The sequence below is a fragment of the Brienomyrus brachyistius genome, chromosome 11 (assembly GCF_023856365.1).
Source record: "Brienomyrus brachyistius isolate T26 chromosome 11, BBRACH_0.4, whole genome shotgun sequence".
NCBI classification, from domain to species: Eukaryota; Metazoa; Chordata; class Actinopteri; order Osteoglossiformes; family Mormyridae; genus Brienomyrus; species Brienomyrus brachyistius.
Window position 1 is genome coordinate 3,647,595 of NC_064543.1, and position 23,856 is coordinate 3,671,450.

The window sequence follows — 23,856 nt, forward strand, 5'->3', positions numbered from 1 at the left end:
TTTAGTGACAACATCCATGAATCTCAAATGTTACAGCCCACTGACCATTAGACGAGCAATAGTCCACACCCAGTCCACTGAGATCATTTCTTTGGGTTGCATTTCGTCCTGTTGACCAAACTCCCTATCGGCTCTATATATTTTCACAAATCTCCGTGCTATTGCAAAACGTTATTTTATAGCGCCGTTAACTAACTGCAGCGTTATAGATGACGAAGGTGTTGGGAATAATTCTTTCTTTTCTGCGTTTAACTTTGCACAATCTGGACGCTGCTCTGCTGCGCTTCTGACGTCGCCGAGCTTGGAGCTCCGCTCCTTCCCATTATTGTCAGCGAGCCGAGCGATGCGACTGCTGGCCGCCCAGTAGACCCCCTAGTCCGTGTGCACCCACCAGAACACCACCCCAGGCACAATACGGAAAGATAGACACGAAGACAGGTCCTGCTTGTCTCGGCGACGTGGGTTTTAATGCTTTAGTTAATCTAGAAGTATCAGGCAGAGTCTGGAGGGGGGGGCAGCAAACCTGGGAAGCGACCGACAGGGAGAAAGGATAGTGAAGGGTGTATTCGGATTTTGCGAAACGGAAGCAGTGAAATCGTCTAACCATGGGATGTACGCTGAGCGCTGAAGAAAGGGCGGCTTTGGATAGGAGCAAAGCGATCGAGAAGAACCTGAAGGAGGATGGAATCACTGCTGCAAAAGACGTGAAATTACTCCTGCTTGGTAAGACAGCTTTCCCGATAGAGAGGACTTCCATTTCGCCTCGGTTTCTCTTCCATGGTGGTGGATGAACAGTACAGATTGGCCTCTCCACTCTGGACTCATGCATACTCGTATAATGATGCTCACTTTCCCATAGTACGGCATGAGGGACATTCCTTATTCTTAATGTGTTTTTATTTCAACAGGCGCAGGGGAGTCTGGAAAAAGCACCATCGTAAAGCAGATGAAGTAAGTGATGACTGATAAGGCTGAAGCGTTTTTTTTTTGCGCTTGTGGGATGAGGCTGCATTCTATCATTTTCAGTCACCAGTCCTAGTTTGCTTGGTGGACGCTCAGGTCAGCCATATTCTACGGGAAAGATCCCCCCCCCTGCCGGTGATGCGTCCACGTTGCCGCGGGTTGTCAAGCCGGCCGAAAAGCAGAATGTCGGCAAATATTTCAGGTAGTAGGGATAATTATTGCAGACTGCGATGCGATCCCCGACTGCGATGAATGCAAGGTGCAGGACTCCTGGTGCAATTCTGTGTTTCTGGAGAGCCGGTGTGTGCATGCGGGATTGCAGTGAGAGCCATTATAATTCACCACTCAATTAATCCCAATTTCACGCTTTATCCCTTTCATCTGCTACGCTTCCCCCTTAATGTTTGATCCCGCGATCTCCATAGAGTTTCATTTTTAAAAGGATTCGTTTGTAATATACATTTAACACAAAAAGTAATTAGAATTTTCTCCCGTACAAAAACGTAGCAGAAGCCATTATTTTATGTCAGCAGTTCGGTTGAAAGCATCTTACGGCCAAGTAGTGATTAAATGTTGTCGAAATGTATATAAACGTAGACTACTTTAGCCAAGATTTGACATAGGCATTGGTCAAATATCTTTTTATAATTCGGCCATTTTTATTTTTATGATGCAAGTTCAGTGCACCCTCATACATCTCCTACGCCTTGAATCTGTACTTAGCTTGCCGCGCCCAGATTGTCGCCAATCACCCTGATTTGATGCAGGATAAAATACGAGTTCGATTTTGCATAAGACGGACTACCATTGCCAGAAACCCACTTTTCAAAAGAGCTGCAGACAGTTCTTACCAATCTGCGTTTGTTTCTGGGAAAGTGACGATCTTAACACGGCAGTGAAGGGTCAAAGGTCTGAATTTTTACATAAATTTCCATCGTAACAGTGGTGACTTTTTTTTTTGTTTGTTTTAATGCTTAACAACTGCCCTGCTTCTTGGCGCCAATTATTGTATTTTTTGATCAAATAATCTAAACTGTGAGGTTCAATCAAGCGACTAATTCGACTGTCCCGTTGATATCAGCGGTCGTTTCAGGAGGTTGCTGTGGTGGACAGCGCTTGTCAGCAGAATCGTACCGTTTCGGAAATATTCGCGTCTCTTCGGTGTCTGGTTAAGTGCTGTATTTTCAGAACTCTGGAGCGCGCAACCTTAAATCTTTTATGTCGAAATGCATTAACTTGGAGGCAGGAAATACTGTTCTGGACAATGACATCCACTCATATTCTGAAAGTTTACGGTTAAAGTTAAAGAAAGGCCTGTTGTAACCTATATCATTTAACCTGTAGTGCTTAATACAAGGGGGCGGTATAGTGGTGCAGTGGTTAGCACTGTTGCCTCACACCTCTCGGACCCAGGTTCAAGTCTCCACATGTGTGTGGAGTTTGCACATTCTCCCCATGTCGTTGTGGGGTTTCCTCCAGGTGCTCCAGTTTCCCCCCACAGTCCAAAGACATGCTGCGGACTGGCTAAATTGCCCAGAGGAGTGCATATATATGTGTGTGTGAATGGTGTGTGAGTGTGCCCTGTGATGGGCTGGCCCACCATCCTGGGCTGTTTTGTGCCCATTGCTTCCCGGATAGGCTCCAGACCCCCTGCAACCCAGTAGGATAAGCGGTTTGGACAATGGATAGATGGATGGAGTGCATATATATGTGTGTGTGAATGGTGTGTGAGTGTGCCCTGTGATGGGCTGGCCCACCATCCTGGGCTGTTTTGTGCCCATTGCTTCCCGGATAGGCTCCAGACCCCCTGCAACCCAGTAGGATAAGCGGTTTGGACAATGGATAGATGGATGGATGGTTAATGCAATCTGTATAAATGTAAAAAAGAGTATTTCTTTTTCACATGTGCATTGAAGTTTTTATAAAGTAATTTCTAAATACTCTTCCTTCAGCTGTTAGGATCTATAAATGGATTTTAAAATAAAATTAAAATGTTTTCCAGCAGCAATAAAAGCTCAGCACTATATATACTGTAAAATATGGGCATCAGACAATTAGATTGTAAATAAGCCTTCTGTCATTTCTCCAAATAGAATAATTTTTGTAGGCTGATACACAGTCATCACATTTAAGGCTGCTAGGATGTCAAGCAGGTAGTAAGAATGTTAATTCCACCTATTATGGTGGTAATAAACAGAGGCTTATGATTTAATCTCCCAGAATTGGGGCCACAATAAGAGATTTTTATTTATTTAGAAGACACTCTGTCCTGAGAAACATGTTAGGAATGTATGGGGTCAGAATGCAGAATTAGCTAGCATTGGGCCTGGTGTTAAGGGCCTTGCTCAAGCTCCCATTAGTGATATTATTATTCATCTGAACCCACAATCTTCTGGACACAGGCTAAGATCCCTAAACTACTGAGCTACACATCACACCTAAGCAGAATTGCATAGCTTACTACTGGCCTATATAAAATAGTAAAACAGCTAAAAAAAAAAAAATTAAAAATGCAGCTGAGGTTAACTGTGTAGTCAGTGTTAGGACCTATCTCAGTTCTCTCCAGTTACGTGGTGGATAGGCTGTTCCTCTGCTGTCCAATGTCCATCTTTTCAGGATTTTGGGGTCTCAGTATGTACATGCATGTGAAGCAGGTATATATGGGGACTTGCAAAAGCTGAGCTATCGCTAGGCTCAGTATATTGAATCTCAGTATAGTATTGTATGATTGAGTTTTTCTTTACTTGGACTCCTTACCAGAAGGACATGTGGTCCGTTCTTTCATGAAGCATACAGCTGCCAGAATCACAGACATAAAGAGAGGAATCAGGGAGAAATGAGGGGGCAGAATCTGTGCTGAGATTCCTCGGTGATGTTAACTGCTAATGTGTGGATAACTCATCTCTATGACAACTGTAAGTTTCGCATCGAGGGAACTGTGTCTGGCTTCTCCCTGTCAATACTGTAACTAACATGTTTTCGACGTAAGCGGCCATGCATATGGGGAAAAGGCAAAAAGATCAGTCAATCTACCTGAAGGGGATCACAGTTTTGGTTGAATATCAGTTACTCTTACTGGCACAGATTCTTTAAAATCCACACAAGCCTAGATTTCACTTATGATTATGGACGCACTGGTTAACATGTGCATACGCATGTAAACACTGTCTATGAACATCTCATTCTTGGTTATACACACACATGCTCTTTCCCTTTATAATTCCCCTCTGTGTATAAGCATGTGTAAGCCATCTGCCGTCACTGCATGTCTCTGAGCCCCTGTATAGCTGCATTTCTGCATGCATTGCAAACGACATCGAAGGGTTCGTTTACTTATACATATGATTCCTCAGTTATTGACTCAAGTTACGAAACCACAGCCTCATCCTTTCCCCGCAGGCCGTCTTTGTGCTTCATCAGTGCAGATGCAAAAGAACCACAAAGATCAGTATCAGTTGGCTGGTACACCTACATGTTACTCTTCCCAGTTATCCCCAAGGTTAACGGTAATGAGCTCTCGTGGCAAAGTGGCAAAGTAAAGTAAACCCTGTAACCATCAAGTAAAAAATCCACTTAATATCAATCTCTTCAGTGTTTCACTGAAACTGTCAGGCCACAGGGTGTGTCAGTCAGTCAGATCTAAAAAAAAAAACGGTTAAAACTGTACAGGAGTTGCTAAGATGCTCCACTCTTGGACTGGCCTCCTTCTACCAGGCTTAATATTTCTAAGGAACCCAGGGGTAGCAGGTTTGGCCTGAGCTGTGTATGGGAGCTGTGACCTTAAGAGCTATGCCTGAGCACAGTAACATTGTTTTGTCTTTAATCAAACCACAGGCCAATGCGGCACAAGGCTTAAGCATGTTGGCCTGTAGTCAGTTTGATTTAGGTCACGTTGACTAGTTCCCTGACTCAGCCGCTGATACATTCAAAAAAACAAAATAGCTTGATATGGTTATTTGAGTTTTTTTTGTCTGATATGGGTTTAGCAGTATAAAACAGAATATTCTGAAGGTCCATTGGGACTTCATGGGCTCTGGCTTGGTGATGACTTGTGCCGTGACCCCTGAGTCATGCTGCTTTTAAAGGGGGGGGGGGGGGGGGGGGCATTGATCCATTCACCCATCTCGGCTTCTCACCCCTTGATCTAGTGCAGATGAAAAGGTTACAGTAGACACTCAAAACAAGTCCTGCCTGACCATCTAGGGTCAAAGGGCAAAGCAGGCACACAGGGGTTAATTATTATATAAATCCCCTCAACAGGAAGGATTGGTGGTGTTTAGGTTGATTAATAAGGCTGCCAACGACATTAATCACATATATGAAAGTGTTGCTATGCCATATAAAAAAAGAGTTTATAGTCTGTATTTTCAGTATATCACATATGTTTTATCCTCGGAGCTATCTGGCAATTTTTAAAAACCAAACAGCAATGATTCCCTGCCTTTCCACGCCATCAGCTTCCCCATGAGATGATAACTAAGTGTTCTGATTTTAGCTGCGCATTCCGGGATTCTGTGCAATGGCACGCCTGCAGCCATTGCGTTCTCTACAACCAGGAAGGATAATCCTTATTAAAAACTCTTTGCTCATTCTTGGTTTCCCATTGAAGTATCGAAATTAATGCATGAAGTTATAATGACACATTATGACATCAAAAATAATGCTAACACGTTAATGCATTAACTTCTGACAGCCCTTGTAATTAATGACAGAAAAACCTTAATATAGCCACACTTAATGTGTGTGTCTGAGATAAATGACATCAAAATCACTTACTACAGCAAAACTTTAATTCCTACGCTACATCCCTGGAATACTAACACAGTGCAGACTGACACAATGATGTAACAGTCATCCATCCATCCATCTTCTCAGTGCATATTCTGGTCAGGTACAAGTCTGGGATGCTACTTCATCACAGGCTACACATACACACACAGTACTGCCAGTTTTAGAACTTCAATTAGTCCAACGGCATGCATTCAGAGGTAATAGGACCACACAGAAGAATCTTGTGGTATGGGACACATATACACCCCCATCCCTTAATTAAACTGCTTGACATTCATTTTAGTTCAGCATTTAACATGTCTAACATGTGAAGGAGTATGTATGCATTTATGCGTTTGCATGGTGGGATGGACAATCCACGGTGCAGCTTACTAACGAGGAACTTTATTTTAACCAAAGACACAGAAACCAGAAACAAAAGGGAACACGATGGGAAGGCAGGATGGTTAAAGCACGACAAAGATGAAACTATTCAGAAGAATAGTAGAGAGAGCACAAGCAAATATCTACAGCAATTAAACAGAATCAGTAGAATAAAACACAGGCAGGCACTTAAATACACGGGAGACAAGACTAGAAACAGGTGTGGGCTATAACCAATTAACCAAACACTGGGAAAGGTGAAGGTGGTGACAATGAACCAATACACTTGGGTCTAGGAGCTACACAGGAAATGCAGAAATAAGCACAACACTAGAACAAGCAGGGATAACTAAGAACAAAGTTGCAAAACATGGACCTATCCTAAAATACAAGGACATAATAACAAGGAGGGAAAAAAAACTCAAAATGTACGATTTTTACATCGGTAGGGGAGCATGGTTCTCAGTTGCATGCTTAGCCCATTCAGTCACATGTTGGCCCGGAGAGCAGGGGAACACACTAAGATCAGAACAAAAAAGCTAAATCTACTGTAATGAAAAACAGGGAAAAGGACGGGATGGCAAGCGACCCCTGCTGGCCAAACAGGGAAACAACAGACAGGAACCAGACAAGATGGGGACTGGTCCTGAAATACATTAATAACAAATATTATACAATTATATGATTATAGTATTTGTTATTATCGTATAATGTTTGTTATTAATGTATATTAAAGTTGCTAAGGGATGTTAAGATATCAGCTTACATGTTGCTTATGAAATTTCTCCAAATGCATTATGAATGCGTTATGAAGGTGCACTTAATGTAAAGCGTTATCAAATATTTTCAGAGAGAATTTGTAACTTACCTCATTGTTTTATTTTACGCAATTTTTTTAAAATAATGCTACGCTTTAGTAGAATTTCTGTACTCACTGATTTTGTGCTTGTGTTGATGATACTCTTTACTCCGTTTTATTTACTTGGTGTCTGCAATAATCTGTCAGTTGTTTTAGGATATAACTTCATCCATCTATTTTATTCGGTATGAGGTCACAGCTTAGTACGCAATGGATGGAATATCAGTCCGCTGTAGGTCACCCACGCACACACATTCACTGGGCAATATCCATCTATCTTCCAATCACTTATATAGTAAAGGATTTCAGAAGCTTATCCAAACTGCACTGGACACAAGGCTTTCCAGCTGAGGGCATACACACATGCCCTCACTTACGGGCTGTGAGTAAATCTGAATCGCCAGTTTGTATGCTTTTACACTATAGGAGGAAATCCATACAATAAAGGGGGAACATTTGAACTCCACAGACACAGCAGGGATGGGATCCAAACCCCTGCCGTGCCACTCACCGAACGGCCCTTTTGGATACCTGGCTATCGACCCTTGTTTTATAGAGGGGCACGACTCAGTCATAGTGTACACTCCCCTGCACATCCCACCTGTCCGCTTCATCATCACAAGCTTCATGTGAACCAGCAAACATTTACAAGGTTGCCGATTAGATTATCCATTCACGCATGTCCAGCCTGAAATCCAGATAATCTTCCCTTTTTAGGTGTCTATGTGCTATTGGCATCCAACCACAGACAATACTGTCCTTCACACATTTGTAATCTGCGTTCATCCTTATCTGCAAAAGGTTACAGACCTCGTGCGATGTCACACCATAAATGTCTCTTGGAATGCACATTGTAATCTTAATATGAGGCCTGTCATTCGGGGCGTATAACTAAAAAAGAACAGTTGAAAATTTGGTGTTGTTGATGTTCTCACTGGTACTCACTTATATTCTCACTGGTACTCACTTATATTCTCACTGGTACTCATTTATATTCTCACTGGTACTCACTTATATTCTCCCTGGTACTTACTTATATTCTCACTGGTACTCATTTATATTCTCACTGGTACTCACTTATATTCTCACTGGTACTCACTTATTCTCACGGGTACTCACAGTTTGTGCTTTCTTGCAGCTCTGCAATATGGAAGCAATAGTGAATATATCATGTGACTCCTAGTATTCAAGGTTATTTAGCATGTGCCGTGTATATTTGCATTAACGTGTGTGTGTGTGTATCTGGGCAGGATTATTCATGAAGATGGCTTCTCCGGCGACGATGTGAAGCAGTACAAACCTGTGGTCTTCAGCAACACCATTCAGTCACTAGCAGCCATCGTCCGTGCCATGGACACACTGGGCCTGGAGTATGGAGACAAAGAGAGAAGGGTGGGTTCATGCATAATATCATATAATACTTGGGCCTAATGTAACTGTATGAGCCATAAATTAAAGGATTTTCTATATGCAGATGTGTTGTCACTCGAACAGGGTATAGAAGGTGTACATACAGGGTATAGCAGGTGTACATATAGGGTATATGCAGCTGTTTCTCTCATCTCTCAATTTATGGGTGTGCATCTGTGAACAATGTATGTATATATATATATTTGCAAGCTGTAGCCTGGTTCTTCTCTGTTTCTCATTAATGAAGGGCTTCTTCCTTGTTTTATGGGTCTTCAGTCCTGCTTCTATGAGTCTAATATGAACTGTCCTGCATTTAAGGTTTCCCCTTCCTTTAGAAGGTCACTTGATGTCAACCTAGAATTCATGAGAAACTGTCAGATAAGTAGACAGTCCTCTCTGGCATTAGAAAGTCACTTCTGCCTTTTACCTGGCTGGTTTCTGGTCGTTCCCAGTATCTCCTGTTTCACCTTGTTCCTGTCTACTGCTGTCTTAGAAATTTTGAACCTGGAAGCAACCTGCTGCTTGGTGTAGCCTTCTGCCAACAGAACCAGGATTAAACCAGGATTTAAAATGTAGATTTGTTTAAAACTATAGAGTGGTCTTTTAATTTTCTCCACGGCTGCATACTGTATATATACACATATATACATGCACACACAGGTTTGCTTAACAGACAGCAGTCAACGCAAGGACACTTTGGTGTACAAAAATATGTACAAAAACTGAGCATTATCAGTGAAAAAACAGAACAGGCTTCACACGGAAGCAAAGAATCTGTTACTGCACGTGTGTGTTTAAGAGCATACCTGTGTTTGTGTCGACACACATTTGTGAGTGTGCGGCTTACTAGATTTTGTTTGTATGCATACCAGCTGGTCATATGAAGTCGCCGTGGTAACCTGGTGTATATATCTGAGCCTTGGATTATCAGAGGTCACTGATGTGTTGGAAGGATTATGCTGGGTTGTCAAGGTGATGTTGTTTTGACCCTCACACAGGCTGCAAATGGATACAGAGACACATACAAATGCATGGACTGACACACTAACATGCACATTGACATGGGAACACACAGGTCACCACAGCAGTCTACTAAAGTGAAGTCCATTTTACAGGGATGCAGGCGAACATATTGACATCGGACAGATTATGAAGGGGGCCATCTCACACATAGTACTCCATGCACATGATTCAAAATTTATGCAGTGTTCACACATTCGGATAATGTTCTACAGTCATGCTGACAGCATGTTGGGTCTGAATTTGTTCTGGAAGATTACAGCCATGTTTAGTGAATTTTTTGCCTTAGTTTGCCTTCCTCCCACATAACAGAATCCACTGTGGCTATAATGGAACATTAGCCCCTGTCCCAGACACAGAACAACAGGACGAATAAGGAACAAAATCAATGGAGGGATAAAAACTTCACATGAGAGCAGAGATGGGTTTAATAGTACAGGAGGAACAAAGACTGAACTTCAAACTTCAACTTCAAAACAAGGGGTACATAAAGGAAGATGATATGAGTGTTGGGTGAAGGGAAGGACTATACCCAGATTCAGGATCAGTTATCAGGGTCTAGGTGCATGTTCTGAGCCGAAAGACGAACCAGAACCACGTTCTGCGTCTGCACAGGGAGCAGCTATGCTCAGAGACACACTTTTCTCTGACAACTTCTTGACAATTATGTTCTTTGTAGGACAGTAGTTAATGGTGTAGATATTTCTGTCACCAGTGACAAGAAAACTTCAACTAGAATCAAATTTTTTTCTCCTAGAAAAAAATCTTGTCCTTTGGAGATATTTTTTTTTCTATTATAAGCTAACAGTGTCAGGAATTCACCTATTTCTTTTTTTCAGTGGAGGGATCCCAGTGTAATGAAGTCAGGGGCCCAACCGAGTGTATGAGCTGGAAGGGTAGCGATCTTTATGTGAGGTCCAGAGCCTTCTTATTACTGGTTTTTATAAAAAGCTTTAGTTCCAGTCTGATTAGGACACACAGCCACACATTCAGGACCCACCCATTCTCACACAGTGTAGCAATGTAGTTATTAATGAGTGGATTTTGGGTGATTTTTAACCCTGAACTAAACGTACAATTTTTTTTCACAGCTCTAAGGGGTAACTGTGGATCAGTGTTTCCCAGTCTGGTAGGGAACAATAATGTGTACTGTCTGACAGGGAGCTCAGAGGGAGCAAAAACGTGGACTGTCTGGCAGGGAGCTCAGAGGGAGCAAAAACGTGGACTGTCTGGCAGGGAGCTCCGAGGGAGCAAAATCGTGTACTGTCTGGCAGGGAGCTCAGAGGGACCAAAAACATGGATTGTCTGGCAGGGAGCTCAGAGGGAGCAAAAACTTCTACCAACTGTGGGTCCCCGAGGACCAGATTGGGAAACATTAATCTAGACTATCCCGTAAAGTTATACTGACATAGAAAAATTATGTTTGGTTCAGGGTTGATTTCTGCTTTTGCTTTCCTTTAAATTATGGGTTTGTCTCACGTCTCTTTTGTGTTTTATTTGAAAAACTGCGCACTAAACTGAGATAGCCATTGTTAAGGTAACTGCACATTAAACTGAGCTACAAACATAGTTGTAGTTATTTGCCTTATATAAAGCATATGCTGTTGGTGTTTGGGTGGAGAGCCAAAGTTAGGGGTCACCCCACTCTGCACATTTGTGACTAATGCTATAACCCAGGGGTCTCAAACTCCAGTCCTGGGGGGCCGGAGCCGTGTGTAACTTAGTTTTTTCCCTGCTCCACTGCAAATGATTCAGCACAAGAGCTGTGTGGTAATTAGCACAAGTAGTTGAATCAGGTGTGTTAAATGAGGGTGAACCAAAAACTGTACAGGGCTCCGGCCCCCCAGGACTGGAGTTTGAGACCTCTGCTATAGCCTCATTGTTAAGTATTTAAGAAGAAGTGCATTTAAGGCTATCTGTCATAGATATATGCTGTACTTTAAGTTAGCGAGCAAAGTGGCGATTTTAGGTGGTCCTGGGGGTCACCTGCCCATCTAGTCCTTATAGGTGGTAAATAAATCGCAGCCCATATGGTGTTACAGTACATTTACAAGATGAAGTGAATGTCTGTGCAGGTTCCCTATTGGTTCCCTTTTCCTGTAGGAACCACCATCATCTCAAGTCCCAGGCCTTTGCTTGGTTCCCTCTGTAGGCCTGAGATACCTGACGATGATCATGGATGTTCTGTCAGTGTTTTACTTACGTGGTTATTCCACCAACATGCTCTTGCATTCACTATTTTATGTAGAGTGGCTCCTTAAAGCATCACGGTAAAGGTTTGAAATGAAGGTTTTTTTTGTCCTGACGGATTGAAGACAACACTGCAGCGATTTGGTGATCAGCTGAGAGCTTGTAACAGGTGTGCCTGCATAACAGTCCTGCTGTCCTCTGCATATGTGCTGTTATATGTCCCGCGCCTTCTCTGTTGGCTCTATTGGACTTTTTGTCATTTGTCATTGCTTGGTCTATAATATAGATGACGATGGGTGCATCTGCTCCAAGTCCTTATAGAATCAACCATACAGATCAATAAAAAGAGATATAAAAGCAAAAATGATGGTACTGCTTTCTACGGAGAACACTCATCAGTTCCATCCATATAGATACATTTCCATATATATGCAATTATTTTTACATGTATAGATAAATGGCAGCACTGTGCAAAAGTCTTAGGCACTCAAAAGAAATGTTTAACGTTATTTATCTGGGTAGTAAGTGCACATATTTTTAGAACAAAAAATATTATTTAACATCAGAACATATGAAAATTACGAGTAACACAATAAAAACTAGTAAAAATGTCTTCTGTTCTCCAAAAAGTTACTGATATCTACTTAGATAACTAGATCAACACCACTTCAGTTCCCAAACTTCTCCTCAGTGGCACCCGAACCATTCTACGTATTTATTAAATTTAACCACCAGCTCGCTTAATTAATTAACTTAATTAGTTAAAAAAGGGAACGAGATTTTGAATAGATATATGAGGTGGGCTAGTGGTCAGGTCACAAAACACACGGGTGTGTTGTATGGTTACTGGAAATAACAGGGTTATTTTAGCGGAGGTTTGGAGAGAGTAACAGAGTGAGAGCTACGGGGAGAGTGTGATGGGATATGGAGCCATAGAGATGTAGAGTGATCGCCACCGGAGTAACTTAGAGTGAGTAGATTAGTGTGTATATTTTATGGACTAGTTAAGGTTGAGTCAGTGCATCTTATATATGGACTGTTAGGAGTAGAAATTTGAATGTAGAAATACAAAATTGTGACAAATGGTAAAGCTGATGTAATCAAAAATGCAAGTAAATTATCACACACTTGTGTCTGCGCTGACAGCTGTATTCCTTGCAGGGATTTAGCAAAAAAGACAACTTCAATTACGTAATCAGGTGGCTCACTATGTCAAATCGGTATTAGGAATCGAGCGTGGATATACTCGCCCCCAGAATGCACTTGACACAACCCTTCCTTCTCTGCAGGCAGATGCTAAGATGGTGTGTGATGTGGTCAGTCGCATGGAGGATACCGAGCCCTACTCCCCAGAACTGTTGGCTGCAATGATACGCCTTTGGGCTGATTCGGGAATACAGGAGTGCTTCAACCGTGCTCGTGAATACCAGCTCAATGACTCTGCCCAGTAGTGAGTACGATTTCTACTTCTGGATTTGAAAGATGCTACAAAGTCAGGGTCAACTGCCATTGCAGTCAGAGGAGTAGAGCATCACTCACCAGGGTAAAGTAATCCTGGTAAATCCTGATGGGGTCCTGGGCACGATGGACAAAAAGGAACTGGTGTCCAATAAGGCACCTGAGTTGCAGGATAAGTATCTATGAGACATTAGCATTTCTTGAAAAGTGTAGTGCACTGCAGTAGATGTGTCCTGAGTGAAAAACAGATGATAGTACAATGTTCTTGTCATAAGAGGTAGGAAATTCTAAATAATTAATCCAATGGTCTAAAGATTTATAAAAGGTGCTAAAACGATGGAATGGGGTGAGGTTGAGACAACAGGTGGCCTATAGTTAACCTGCAGTGACTCTTTAATATTATTTGGAAATATAGCATATAAATATATTATTGTGTCATGAGGGTTAGTATCTGTAGTATTCTTGTGGCCTAAAATAGGATATTTTACAACTATACCCAGATGAGTGATTTTATAAAATGAAATCGTCTCGCAACCCAATTCAAACAAACTTTAGGTAAGTTCTCCTTCTGTGTTGTTCTTTCTGTAGCTACCTTGACAGCCTGGACCGAATAGGAGCTGCAGATTATCAGCCCACAGAGCAGGACATCCTCAGAACCCGAGTCAAGACCACTGGAATCGTAGAAACACATTTTACTTTTAAGAACCTGCACTTCAGGTGAGTTATAATAGACTTATTATGGGTAGGATGGTACTTACACTTTCATTAAACCAAACTCCTCTTTCTTGCACACGCAACCTGAGATTCCCAATCCCACTTGGCCTCCCCTACCTGAGATTCCCAATCCCACTCGGCCTCCCCTACCTTAGATTCCCAATCCCACTTGACTTCCCCAACCTGAAATTCTCAATCCAACTAAGACTGTTGTTATACCATTATATCCTATTCAGTCACATGTATTATTCTTATGGGTGGAAAATAAGAACTTTTGCTACTAGCCAGCTGGGTTCAATAGCATGTAATTTATATACAGATGCTCCTCTACTTACGAACTTTCAACTTACGAACTTTCAGACATATGAACGAAGAGGACTGTAAGTTCAAATTGTGTTCCTTGGGCTCCCATTTCCTGTCCGCAACATCTATTTTTTTTCTGCCTAGTACGTCTTCTGGCTGCTACTCCCGCCACGCAGCAGCATAGCGTGCAAACTCCCAGCATCCTAGTTCTTTGTACTTGAATATACTCTTAAAATGATGTTGAAGAACGATTTACGAACATTTCATGTTGCGAATGACTGTTCAGAACGTATCTTGTTCGTAAGTAGAGGAGCGTCTGTACTAACCAGAAGACCAGTGTTCAGTGTGCTTGCCCTTCATCTAAATTACACACCTCAGGCAAGTAGACAAGCTTCATTTCCAGCCATGGGCATGCCTGAACGTAAAGATGTCATGTGACCCATTATGTTTATGACTGGTGATACAATTACTTCTCTTCTTGACTGGTAGTGACATAAATCCTTTAAATTGCGTTAGTTGCACTGACATTGCTACAGATATCATAGTAGTTCTCTGTAAATCACACCTTCCTTCCTTAAACAGATCACATTCTTACCAGCAGAGAGCAGTGTTGTCTCATTGAGGATGTGTGTTTTTGTCTTGCAAATGGAACCGCATAGATACGTTAACGTATAGTCCTAGATATAGAAGACTATATGTAGACGAAGTGTAGCACATATGTACTTCCCCCTTGTGCAACATAAGATCAATATTTTCTGTTTATTACTGATTCAAGAATACAAGGATACAAATGGATTGAGATCGTGGAGCACTTTAGGTCTGAACAAATAAAACATTTCTTTCCATAAGCAGGTAGTTGAGGTTTGCTATAATTGTATTAAATGTCATTCAATCTCATTATGTAACCTCTGTCACTGTGAAGTCAAAGTCATTATAAAGCTTCCAATGTCTCTGTGGAATCAGTGTCATTATATACCCAGTGTCATTATGTATCCTCTGTTTCTGTATCTCCAGTGTCATTATATACCCAGTGTCATTATGTATCCTCTGTTTCTATATCTCCAGTGTCATTATATACCCAGTGTCATTATGTATCCTCTGTTGCTGTATCTCCAGTGTCATTATATACCCAGTGTCATTACGTGTCCTCTGTCACTGTGGAGTCAGTGTCATTATCCATCCTCCGTCACTGTGTACCCAGTGTCATTATCCATCCTCCGTCATTATGTATCCAGTGTCATTACACGTCCTCTGTCCCAATGTACCCAATGTCATTATGTTTCTTCTGTCACCGTATATCATTATGTATAGCATCATTACATATGCACTCTATACCTTTGTCAATTTTCTGCTGTGGTGCCTGTTCCCAGGTTGTTTGATGTTGGAGGTCAGAGGTCAGAGAGGAAGAAGTGGATCCATTGCTTTGAAGACGTGACCGCCATTATATTCTGTGTGGCTCTCAGTGGGTACGACCAGGTGTTACATGAGGATGAGACGACAGTGAGTTATGCTTCGTTTGCCATTACGCACCCACACACAAAAACACTGCCAGCTACACAATGCACACAAACAGCATGTAATGCAAACACATATTTGATTATAAATACACACACATGACTGGTCCATAACTTAAATATGGTACATAACCCACAGAATATGATGAATATAGAAAGTCCATCCATCCATCCATCCATCCAACCATCCAAAATCATTGAAATTTTAAAAGCTTCTTCTCATGTTAGATAAAACTTTTGTTCCATTTGCTAACATTAAAACATTACAGCAGGTTATTTTTTTCTTTATGTTCAACGTAACCAGCAACATTTAACTGAAAGCCGAAAGCGAGCACTTTCAGAAAATTAATTTAAAATGCTAAACTAACCCTACTCTCTTTTATTGTGGGCCTTCGTCACTGTAAGCAGGTATCCAGTAAAATGCTTTTGCAGCATCATTTAATCTTCACCTTATCTACTGTTCTTCCATTCCGAGACCTAAAAAATGTATGTGCGTGTTTTCCTGTGAGTTAGTGCCGTCGAATGATATGATTTTCTCTTTTGATGAAACGAGCTGCGTGATACGGTGCCTGATTGTGCAGGTTCTGCTTAACTGTTCTACGCTCTTTCTGCATGCCCCCTCCAGTCAATCAGTTGTTTTCCTGTCTCACTCATCATTGGTTAAGCTTTGATCACTGATTGCCAAATACTCAAACTCCACCCCTTCTCCAGAGGCCCCTCCCACCACACCGACACACGCAGGTATGAAATTGATCAGTGGAATGAAAACAGCTAAAACAGCTGAAACTCAGCCTTGCTTTTTGCCGTCACATGCTATCATACATGTGCGTCCGTCTCACTACCCTCTCTGCCTTCAGACCTGAACATACTGCATCTGTGAAGCTGTTTGACAGTATCTGTAACGACAGATGGTTCAGGGAGGTTTCCAACAACCTCTTCCTGAACAAGGAAGTCTTGGAAGAGGAGACAAAGAAAATACCACTTTGCATTTATTTCCCTGAGGAGATTATTTACAGCCTGTGTGTATGCATGTATGCAGGTAATCCGTTAGACCATCCCTGGCACTCAGACAATAATGAGCTAGAACACAAGTCATAATTCATGGCTTTTTGGAAGCTGTAGGGCACACTATGTTGCAGCTTAAGCACAAGGACAAATCTACCAGAACCAAAGTGCACTCTCACAGAACGTGTGCCCAGATTCTCACTGAAACAGCAACGAACATTGTCTTTGCCTCCAATCTGATGCACTGTGGCCTGTAAGGAGCAAAGCCACCTCCAGAGGGCGCCATCTTTTGTAACAGTGTCATTGCTACTGTAATTCCTCCTATTCCTTCACGTTATACCTGGAGGCCCCTCCTGATTCCCCTGCCAGCAGTACGAAGATACTCACTGACATGTTTATACATAGCCAGGTGCTTTATATGCCAAAAAACCATGAATATGATGCCAAAGATCCTGTCTTTTCTGTGTTTAGAGATACAGAGACTCCCAGTCAGGATCACAATGAGACTCTGGGTGTATTGGCCATGTCCTTATAATGCTGCTGGTTTGTCGTCTTTGCCCTGTTACAATATATCCGCATTGAGACAGAGCCCCCTTGGGACTGGCAAAGCCACCTGTGTCTGATTGCACTAAAAATTCAAGAATGATCAAATTATCTAAAAAAAAAAACAATTATTGTTGATACTAAAAGTTTTGATAGATAAACTTTAAAGTAATAAGTGTCCTTTAACATCTGAAGTTTGAGTCTGGCTACAGAGCTTTGCCTCTAAAACACACGGGGACTTCTGCTGTCAGACCTAACCGTGCTCCCTCTCTAGTCTAAATCACAGTTTTGTTTTGTCTTTCCTCAATCAAAATTAATAGAAGAAGAAACTTTTCAGCTAATGCCTACACCCATAATATATTTATATCTTAATTATTTAAGATAGTACATTTGTCATGATTCGTAAACAGGCTCTACACAAACTTTTGATATGTTGACTGATAATTAAAAAGTATTTTGTTTACTAGAAAGTTTTCATAATGCCTTTTTTTTCTCTCATTCCAAAACGTGTTTTGTCACCTTTGTTCTAAAGCATGTCAGGAACACATCAGAAAGTGGACGCCACAGCAACAAACTGTAAATTATGGCTGTATGATGATCCCCAAAGGTGCAGCGATAGGACAGGCAAGGCACGCAGTTGCCTGGGGCCCTGAACTGAGAGGGGGCCCCCCAAGGGCAGCCAATTTCATAGTACATTGCAGCGACAAATCTCCTTTATTCCTGTATTGTGTTTTTTGCAGAAGTGTTTGTTTATGACGTTTTTAAAATCCTGTTTGTTTATTATTAATTTAGAATTCTAGCCAAAATAATGATAATAATATTTTACCATGTCTGGGGAGCAGTTGGAGTGGCCTGCACTGTTTTGGCCTCGGGCCCCCAGAATCGCCAGAATCACCGCTGAAGGTCTAAGGTGCTGGATTCTGGCTAATTGGCAGATAGCGCTCATCATGTTGTCTGCTTGAGGGCTGTAACAGGGTAACAGATGACAACAAACACTGTCATTACACTACCACAGTCTGTCCTGTCTCTCCCCGTCTGCCCTTGCTGCCAGTGTCAGGATTCTTTGGCTATGTGTCTCACGACTGTAGAACAATTAACAGGACCAAATAAGGCTTGTTCAATCAGATATCAGTTTTTGTTCTACTTCGTTCTTCCACAGCATGATAGCGAAAGGAAAAATTACATCAGTAAATAGCAGGGTGGCGCAGCTCAGATTATGACAGGTAATTCAGAACGACTGACAAAAATTCACTGAAATAAACAAAAAAACAGATTTAATGCAGTATTATTAGTTATGTACAGTATGTACAACCCAGGAAAAGCAGTCTTCCAGTTTGGGCTGGTCATCCATCTTCTATAACTGCTTCTCCAATGCAGGGAGACAGGGAGCCTGTTGTTTATCCTACGATGCAAAGGAGACAATGTAGGAGACACCCTGGATAGATGCCCGTCCACTGCAGGGCAAACTCACCCGCAGAATTTGGGCAAGAGGAAGCCTTTCACCTGACCACAAGTATCTGGACAGCCCAAGCTGGGGAACTGAGAGAACACCCATGTAAACATGGGGAGAATCAAACCAACATCCCTAGCGATGGGAGTGTTACCCACAGGGTCACTATGCTGATGTATTTATGATATTTGATATTTAACAAATGTACTATGACAAAGCTGTGGCTGAAGAGATGCATTATGGATTGAGTGCCATTTGTGTTCCACTCTGCTCCGTTGGTGTAGCTTTTGCCCTAAACCTGCTCCCATCGTAAGTTTCAGGGTCAGACTTCCCTGTTGTGTCTCGCCTCTGTAATTATTCATGGGTACTAATGTGTTTATTAGGATTAAATAAATAAAGTGCCTGTTTCTGTGCATTTCCTGATTTGATGAAATCTTCTATTGTTATGATTTTAAGACCTATTGTGTGTTTTATTAATAATAAATTATCTAAATAAGTGTTTTTTTTTCTACCAGAATGAGGACTGGTTCTAACTTGAGGTGATCCTCTACTGACCAGTGGGGGAAAAAATGCCTGTTTCTGACTGGTTGTGTCTCTCACTCTTGTTCCTCTGAGGGCTCTTTCACTGACCCGCACCTTGAGGGTGTGTCTGGTTTTGGGGATTAGGGGATTGGGTGTGTGTTCTAGTCCCTGTCACACACCCACGTTTCGCATAGTCAGGCAGTAGTTCTGCTGTCGATAGTGTGGATCATTTTATTGCTTTGCAGGCGTGAGCTTCTGATGCAGACAAGGACCTTCCTGTATCTGCTGGAGATAAGAGCACAAGAGCACACACATACCTCTCCATGCTGTGTGCGTCTGTGTGTGTGTCAGCGGGTATACCTATCCTTATGGGGACACAATATCCCCATAACCTGATAAATATCTGTTTTTTTCCCCTTATGGGGACCGGTTTCCTGGTACCCATAAGGGAAAACTCTATTTTATTAAAATCGGTGACTGCTATGAATAAACTAAAACTGCAAAAACTCTTGTATTTTGCTTGGTTTCTTATGGTTATGGTTAGGGCAGGGTGGGGGTTAAGGTTGTCATAGTTAGCGTTAGCAGTTTTCCCATAGACATGAATGAGTGGTCCCCATAATGATAGGTATATGTGTGTGTGTGTGTGGGGGGGGGGGGGTGTAACTGCTGTTTCAAATGAATAGGAAGGACATTTCTTCATATACCCTGCAGTCACCATCAGCACATCTTCAATGTCCGGTTACATGGTTCTGCTGGTGTAGCTTTGACCCCAGTGCCTCCTGACTTTTGACCTCATGAACTTCAGAAACCACTGGCTCTGAGAACGGTGTAGTTATCAGAAGCATTAGGCATGGTCTGACTAACAGCTCCCCATCGAATCAATGATTTCATGCCTCATTGGACCAAAGCTAACCTCTTCCTCTTTCTCTCATTTCTTATTTCCCTATGCTTCCTCTCTTTTTCCCCTTTTTCATTTCTCCCATCCTCTTTCTCCTTCTCTTGCTGCTTCTTTCTCTCTCCTTTCATTTTACAGAACCGCATGCACGAGTCCCTCATGCTCTTCGATTCCATCTGTAACAACAAATTCTTCATTGACACGTCCATCATTCTCTTCCTCAACAAGAAAGACCTGTTTGCAGAAAAGATTAAAAAGTCGGCCCTCAGCATCTGTTTCCCAGAATACACAGGTAAGAAACTGATTGAGCCTTTTAACTTTGATTGAATTCTAAACAAGACCCACAATATGCATTACTGACCTCATCTCTCTGCATTTCTAAAGCCCTCTCTTGGTCCTTCATGCTACACTTTCTATATGACTAAAGCTCCTTCTCATAGCCTAATATGTTAAAGGCTACTAGGTTACATGCACGTGCATAAAACATTGTTCATGAAATTCTGCAAATTCATTGACCTCTGACAATTCTTGGTCTTCTTCACGGTGTTGGAGCTTGAAGGTTTTGGTTCAGTCATAGGTCTGGTCTGCTTAGTTCAAACATCATCTTAAAGTAAACAGTAACATGAGACTGAAGCCAGAAAAAAAGCGTTCAAATTCACATCAGCGTGATTTTTTTGTTTTTCATGTCTCTCTAACTTATTTTTCTCGTACCTTTAACCCCATGCCCTGTCTAGGCCCCAACACGTATGACGATGCAGCTGCCTATATTCAGACGCAGTTTGAGAGCAAGAACCGTTCACCCAATAAGGAGATCTACTGTCACATGACATGCGCGACAGATACAGGGAATATCCAGGTGGTGTTCGATGCCGTCACTGACATCATCATCGCCAACAATTTGCGAGGCTGCGGCCTCTATTGAGTTAGCAGTCTCTGTCACCTGATTCTTTTAGTAAAAATTATTATTGAAATGCAAGTTGGTAAACAACTATAATCATACTTTTTAAAAAGGCACATATCTTATATATATAAGAATGTTTCAGTTTTCCACAAAGAGATGCCAAAAGAACTGAGTCAATATGTAAATCCAGACATTACAGTTTTAGGACAAATTTAGGACAAATGTATGTTTTATTTGTCTGTCTGTCTTGCTGACTGTCTGTTTTTTGTCTTCTACTTTGTTACACATCTTTTTATTACTGTTTATGTAATATTGTGTATAATAATGACATGAATATAAATCAGAAGTGTAACCTGGCAACATTTTGTCTCAAGATGCTTTGTATTGGATAAGTAACACATTAGTACAATAGAAGTACACAGAGTAACATTTGAAAAATACCCAGTGGCTTTCAGAGTGATGTAAGACGCATCGCGGGCATGATTTTAGAGAAGCCTGATTAGCTATATTAGAATGTTAACTTATTATTTTTTTATGTCTCTTTTTATGACAAAGACGGTCACCATGTCATCTTTGATCTGTTTGTAATGTGTGGATCAATAAGCGCAGTCCTGACAAAGAGCTCAGTCTTCGCTCTCGGTTCCGGAGTGCTGTCAGTTGGTTTCCCACACAATGCTCATCCGCAAAGTACATTTCTGTAACGTGTCATATTAGTGCCAAGAAAAAAAAAACAGGCCTGGGAAAGGAACCTGAAGCACCAGGATACCGTCTCAGGAACCTGTTAATCTTGTCACTAAGGAAACACTTGTTTATTTTTTTCATTGTAGGAAATGCATGAATTAAAATATTTTGAGGCCCCCACCCTTACAGCCATACTGCCGTTCCCATTCATCTGCTGTCTTCTGTCTGCCCTAAGGCAGATCCCACCATTATTCCTCACAGACGACACAATCTTTTGCCTACGACATATATGCTCGAATGAAAATACGTGGGAAATTAGACAAAATACGCAAGGAAAGTGCATGAACCAAAAGCATGATGTTGGTGGGAAACCACTGACCGCCAGCTATTCTGGCCAGAAAGTGACAGATTGGGGAATGTGCTTTTCGAAGCTTTGGTAGAACACCATAGATACAGTCTTACTAGTTTAAAAATGAATGATGATTATTACATGTACTGTGATTTGTAACTAAAGATTTTTTTTCTCCCCCTTGCCTGTGAGTGTTTGAGGTTTCTCGAAGTCACTCTGCACATCTCACTGACTTGCCAATGTTGATGTTAACCGTGCTGAATCTTTTGCCTGTTTACCCTACACTATCTTTGGGAAATGAAAAAAGCATGTGGTGATGTGGTGATGTGGTGATCCTGTGCATTTGTTCTGCTCTGGGACCTTCCAGACTGCACAACAGAAGACATTTGCACTCACTGGATAAAGGGAGACGAGCCCTTCTTCCCTGAGACCTTCGCATTCCTGTACAGCTGTTTCCACTTTTTCGTTCTCTATTCATTCTTCCCAGTGAATATTTTTGTGCTCCTTCCCTTCACTTTTATATGAAAGGCTGTTTTTCTGTGTGGGATGTTTGTCTTGAAAAACAGGGCAAACATAGTGTTTAAATTAAAAATCCAGTTTTCATTACAACTTGAGGCAATTTGACTCATGATTGGTATCGCTTCAGGTTTTCCATGTTGAAATTTGATCTGCATACAGACGTGATGTAAGGGTACTGCAAAGGAAATGACAAAGCTACAAAATATAAGGATTATAGCAAATAATATCAAAATGATTTGTGTCTGGTTACGATCCTGGGAGTGTTTTGTTCAGTCAGTGATCTGTGAACCAGACTTTTTTAATGAAGGTTTTGTGAATGACTAATATCTCTGTGAGTGATGACGCTTCCTGTGAATGATTAAGTTATGTGAAAGATGAGCTTCTGTGAGTGATTAAACTTCTGATGTGGATAACAGAAGTATCCCTTAGTGATGAAGCTCTCTTTGAGAGACAGGGCCTTCTCATAAGTATATGAAAGGGCCCCTACAGTGTACTTTAATCCTTACATACATATATAGCTAACCATGCACATCCAGGGTTCGAGGCATTACTAAGTAACTGAAGAAAATAGTGATAGAGCTCATGCTTACAAAAGCCAATAATAATCAATGCTGTAATGAAATTTATAACTGTAGCTTTGCTTGTGCGTACCCTGAACACACCTATTCACACATATATGCACAAATTCAGCTACACACATAATTCTTCAGACATTTTTGTGGCGAATGACTGTTGAGACACTAAGCTGAACAAGAACACATTAATATCTCCTTTTATGATAACTGTATTGACGAAACTATTGTCTTTGTGCATTTTCTATTGCGTTCCAGTATAATGCTTTAAAATCTACCAGGAGATTAAAATGGGATATCAGGATGACCCCTGTTTTTCTTTCCTTCATTCTATTCCTTTTTGAAAATGTAAGGACAGGAGAGCAGCGTTCTGTGCTGTGCCGTCTTCATGATCTATGCTTCGCTCACTAAAAAATGCCGGAAATACAGCAAAACAGGAGATATCGATGAATACGCAGGTGTGTGGAGATGGCATCTTTCCCCATGTCGTCGCGGGGTTTCCTCCAGTTTCTCTGTCTTGTACCCATAGCTTCCTGGATAGGCTCCAGATCACCTACGACCCTGAACAAGACAAGCAGTAACAGAAAATGGTTGGTTGGATGGTTGGATGGATGGATGGATGGAAATATTAGGTATAAAAAGAATGCACATATAGACTAAGTACATACATCTTGCGGTGTTTGGTGACTGTCCTGCCGGGTAACACAGGTGTGACTGAGATCTGGGATTAGGGTTGTATCAGCACAACTTTACTGGGGTCACGTGACTTGCTGTCACTCAACCGGTGTGTTTCCAGGTGCCACAAATCAACACTAACACCCAAACAGAAAGGAT

General features: G+C 41.6%; 1 protein-coding gene across 1 annotated transcript; it reads left to right on the forward strand.

Annotated features, from left to right (window-relative positions):
- Nucleotides 1–71: 71 nt before the first annotated feature.
- On the forward strand, nucleotides 72–22,540 carry LOC125704084 (guanine nucleotide-binding protein G(o) subunit alpha-like). The gene is made up of 8 exons (XM_048969401.1): nucleotides 72–723; nucleotides 909–951; nucleotides 8,227–8,368; nucleotides 12,886–13,046; nucleotides 13,643–13,771; nucleotides 15,442–15,571; nucleotides 20,139–20,292; nucleotides 20,735–22,540. The coding sequence occupies exons 1-8, from the start codon at nucleotides 606–608 to the stop codon at nucleotides 20,920–20,922; spliced, it is 1,065 nt and encodes a 354-aa protein (XP_048825358.1). The 5' UTR covers nucleotides 72–605; the 3' UTR covers nucleotides 20,923–22,540.
- Nucleotides 22,541–23,856: the final 1,316 nt, after the last annotated feature.

Bases quoted from the DNA above. Each gene is read 5' to 3' on its own strand.
- LOC125704084 (XM_048969401.1), top strand. From the start codon at position 606: ATGGGATGTACGCTGAGCGCTGAAGAAAGGGCGGCTTTGGATAGGAGC. The intron at 8,369-12,885 runs GTGGGTTCATGC...CCTTCTCTGCAG, and splicing joins ATGGAGACAAAGAGAGAAGG to GCAGATGCTAAGATGGTGTG. The intron at 13,772-15,441 runs GTGAGTTATAAT...GCCTGTTCCCAG, and splicing joins TTTAAGAACCTGCACTTCAG to GTTGTTTGATGTTGGAGGTC.